Here is a 4,492-nt window from a genome sequence, read left to right on the forward strand (position 1 = left end):
TTGGCTCCGCACAAAGAAATGACAAGAAACACTTCAGCTGCTCATTGGATCACCTGACCATCAGACTGCCCCGCTGTACGAGTCAAGTTTGTCTCGCTCTTCTGCCAGCCTTAAAAGTTGACAGAAGTGCTTCACTTCCCCAGGATTAGAAGGAACTTGAGATGTTTTCCAGCAAAGAAAAGTCTACCGAGTTAAAACACACCTTTAAAGAAGCTACGATACTCAGTACACAAAAGCAACACTGCTTTTTCTAACGTGTTGAACCACACACAGAAGTTAACTTCAAAAGCCGATTTAACATCAACGGTCCTGATACAAGTTCAAGTCATAGTTAATGCTCTTCTCCAAGGAAGCTCTTAGGAGCATTTAATAATTTGTTAAATAATTTCAAAGCTTCCCACCCACGATGGGGTGGCACGACATACATACTTGTATCATGAAACATATTTAACTCAACACCAAATTACTTGCACGAATGTTTTATTTAGACTTACAGAACTTGACTTTGCTGTGTAACTCAGTCAATACCAACCCTTCCAAGAGTGTGTTTAGTGTCATGAGACAGGGAAATAGGGCAGTTTCAGGTTTTACTCCACATTTTGAAAGGCAGGAATTCAAAGCAAGGCTCAGCTTGCTCATTTAGCATAACCATCCAAAATCTTGGAAGTCAGAGGGCTTTCCCCCGGTGTGAGAAGCTGAGCGCTATGTATAATGGTAGCAGGAACACCAGACCCCAGTAGGATGCGGTGGTCAGCGTATTTACGTTACGCTGCTCCAGTGGCGCCTGCTTTAATTGTCCTTTTTGACCCTGAAGGACAGAATTAGAGAGGAAGGAGCAGTACAACGTACATGAACGCCAAGCTTAGTTCAGTATCATCAGCTCAGATGCTGAAAGGCAGCAAATCCAGTTTTGCACAGAAGACACTTAAACTCCAGATCTACTAAGTGAATGAAGTAGTACTGGATACGGTGAATCCTTAATATATACTATTAGGCATTTGGGGGATTTCTCCCAATGTGATTATCAACTATGGGTTCTCGAATAGGCAAAACGCAGGAGGCAGCACATGCATCTTTCTGTGAAAGACTGGAAAAAACAAATTCATTGCCTTAACAAAACGCTGCATGAGTGTCTCCTCTAGCATGCCTAGGAGCCTAGATTTCTTCACATCAAGTAAGATTGAAAAAAAGATGGGTATGGCTTCTTGCACTGCAGAAGTGCATGGTTCAACCAAAACTCAGCATTATGGTTAAACTAACTCAGAAGGAAAAAAGAGGGGGGGCTGGGGGTGTGTGGAATCAAACTACAGGAGTACCAACTGCAGAGAAAAGCTGTCAAGCATGTCAAACTCTACAAGCAGCCAGCCATTTTTATTTTACTGTAAAGCCGTAGGAAGCCTTTAGTGGTCGGGTATCTTTGAGAATCTTTATTAACATCAGCTTTTCTTTTGTTAAGGTAGCAGCTACTGTTTAATTCCACAGGACAACCAAACGGACTGAGTTCTTTGGTGCAGTTCAAAGCCAACAGAAACAGAAATTAGTCAAGCAAGCACAAGTTATCTACATTGGGATGACCACCCCAAAGCAGAAATGGCTCTGTTATATATAAAGGTTCCTTTTATCTCTATAGAGAACAGCGATGCTATGACCAGGATGCCCTACCAGGCTGCAGTCCCATCTCGGCCATTCAGGAGCTCAGCAGTTCTACAGTAACAGCTTATTATAGGCAAGTAAAACAGTGGACTTGAAGTGCACAGAACTGCAGTTAGTTTCTGTAGTTCTGCAAAAACAGGCTCTTGGCACTTCTCTGGAAACATTGAAAGTCTATTTTTGTTACAACGGTTTAATAATTTTCTAGTTCCTTAAGTGTAGAATAATTTTGGTGGGTTTTGTTTTGGTTTTTTTTTTGGGGGGGGGCGGGAATTACTTGAGGTATTTGCTATGAAATGAAGCTTACATATGCAGTAGTAAACAGACACTAAGCACTCTGTTTCTCATTTATTTCAGGCAATGACAGTGGTAGAATTTAAACCCTCATGCAGGATGAGGGCACAGCCAATAATGACATCGTATAGAGTTTGTTTTCTACTAGTCAAATATATAAAAGTTTCGTGAAACTCATCACTGGGACAGCCAGTACAGTCAGTCCATGAGTTGCCTATTCAGTTAGACCAAGCTTCTTCTTCAGAGATTCTGGCATTTCAGGTGGAGGTGGACGAGGAAGTCTGAAATAAACCTTCACAGAATCGTAGATGAACCACTGTAGTGCAGTCAGGGTACCAATCATAATGATACGAGCAAACAGACCTTTCCATACACCTGTAGAGCAAAACATGAAGCATGAGTAGCATAAGAAGCCAGGAAAAAAAAGAGATCCTCCCCAGAACACTACAAACACTTGATCCAAAATAGATGAAAGCGAGGATTTACCTTTGAATCCAAGCCTCATAAGAACCTGTGAAGCAGAACTGCCCTTTTCTTTGTTCAACACAGACACCACAGAGTCAGCAGGATGGGAAACAATTGCACAGAACACACCAGCTGCAAGAATAATTTGACATTAGTTCCGTGGTGTTTTAGCTGCAACATTACTGTGTACACTAAGTACAAGCAACTGAAACCACACCTTCTAATTGCATCTACTTTATGTCAAGCCTCCTGCTATCCTAAAAGGACAGCAGGTACATACTTCAAATGTGACATGAATATCAGAAAACACCTCAGTTCTGCTCTTGCAGCACCTCTTCTGCTAAAACAAAATTCCTTCGGAATCTTTGGATATTGAAAATCCCCCTTCCATCCAGATTTCTCTCCCCTTTTCATGTTCCCCAGCCTAGCAAAGATGCAATTTTTTTTCACTTAAATCAGCTGCAGTTTCTAACCTTGGACATTAACACTGATAATACATAGGAACTATTGTCTTACTACAGACCCATCTTCCAGTTACAGACTGAATACAGTTTTTTTTCCCCTGCACATTTTGAAGTTACAAGTTCTCCCATGCTAGTTACACCTATTTGATATGCTCAAAAGGCTTCTAGAGTTGTGGTAGTCCATTAACAAAGTGTGGAAGTTAAAGATTCCTTACCAATATAACCTGCAATAAATGTGACTACCAGCTGTTCTGCTTTTGTACATTCACTTCGTGGCTTGGGAACGACGTACTTGTAGAGAGCTTCAACAGTACGTTCAAAGCAAGCAAATTTCATCATTGTGTATGGAATCTGTCTCATCCATAGTGGAGCAACACCTTTATAGAAACTTAACCAGAGAAGAGACAAACTCAGTTTTATTTTCTCCAGTATTCAAGGTACATTTCTAAACTTGAAAAAACATCGGCTGCCTTATTGTTGCTATCAGGAATACAGCTTCTAAATACTGACACTGTAAGGCTAAAGTGTCTCAATACCTACAGAACAGAAATGTAAGTTTTAGTAGTTCCCGAGTACGAGCTTAAAACAGCAATGCAAATTAGAATTTACCTGATCCCTACACTGCACAGCTGTTTTTCATAGTCACTTCTCAGATTACAATGCACTACAAGTGCAGTAAGGCTCATGTCTGCATACCAGCCACGTCCTGATAGCGATAAATGACTTTTATATTTACAGCCACTTCTATCAGAACAGAAAGCTGACATGCAGTTATATTACTCTTACATGCCAATGACTCAAGCATCTTTGACTGTACAACCGAAAAGTTGCTGAGTATCTCTGACTGGAACTGCTAGAAACTGAAGTTATCCAGCAGAACTCAGCACAAAGATACTCACAAAGATGGATCTAAGGAGCATGTGGAATTAACAGCCAGTTCAGCACAGATTTCCTGAAGTATGTTGGGTTGTTATCTTGAAATACAAAGACCAAAAAGTATTATAAGCTAAAGCCACAACTAGTTTTAGCAAGTCCTTCATCGGGGAAAAATACTCAACATCAAGAACCTGAATAAAAATAAAAATCCAAATCAAGAGATACTCACGCCCAGATGCCTTCTTCTCCAAACATTTTGGGTACAGCCTGCCGCAGAGTGTTAGCATATCCAGGCTGTGTCTGAATACGAACTTTAGCAGCTTCCATTGGAGCCAGAGCAATGTCAGCAAAAAACTCCGCACTGGCAGATGCAGCTAAATATAGCGAAGTACGCCACAAATAAGCATTTTCCTGAAGTGAATTTAAACACACGTTTTTATTAATGAATCATACTTTTGTGATTACTTTGCTAATTACTTATTAGTTACTAATACTATTATGTTGCACATATATAGCCTCACGTAAACCACTTAAGGCTTACCTCTCCCAGCATGTTGCCATATAGGATTTTGAAAACTTCATAGAAACCAAATTTACAAAGCCCCTGCATGGAATAGCCAATAAAGGTTGGAGCCCATCCCTTAGCCAAGCCACGAACGCCATCTTCTTTGACTGTCACTGAAAATCCATTGAAGATGCTCTTGTATTTTTGTGGATCAACCTAAACAGAACAGACAGGCAAT

The 4,492-nt window shown here is 40.6% G+C and overlaps 1 protein-coding gene and 1 non-coding gene across 2 annotated transcripts in view; both read right to left on the minus strand.

Annotated features, from left to right (window-relative positions):
- Positions 1-1,621: 1,621 nt before the first annotated feature.
- Positions 1,622-4,492, minus strand: part of SLC25A3 (solute carrier family 25 member 3) — a 5,657-nt gene continuing 2,786 nt past the window's right edge. Inside the window, exons 2-6 of the mRNA XM_035901029.1 lie at positions 4,291-4,470; positions 3,979-4,160; positions 3,089-3,261; positions 2,431-2,541; positions 1,622-2,319 (exon numbers count right to left, since the gene is read on the minus strand). Coding sequence (XP_035756922.1) covers positions 2,159-2,319; positions 2,431-2,541; positions 3,089-3,261; positions 3,979-4,160; positions 4,291-4,470 — 807 coding nt within the window. The 3' untranslated portion in view covers positions 1,622-2,158. The remainder of the gene's footprint in view (positions 2,320-2,430; positions 2,542-3,088; positions 3,262-3,978; positions 4,161-4,290; positions 4,471-4,492) is intronic.
- LOC118452969 lies at positions 3,557-3,796 on the minus strand. Its single transcript, XR_004842856.1, has one exon. It is a non-coding gene; the product is annotated as a small nucleolar RNA SNORA53 (small nucleolar RNA).

The sequence above is a fragment of the Egretta garzetta genome, unplaced genomic scaffold, assembly GCF_000687185.1.
Source record: "Egretta garzetta isolate BGI_Z169 unplaced genomic scaffold, ASM68718v1 scaffold38, whole genome shotgun sequence".
Classification (NCBI taxonomy): Eukaryota; Metazoa; Chordata; class Aves; order Pelecaniformes; family Ardeidae; genus Egretta; species Egretta garzetta.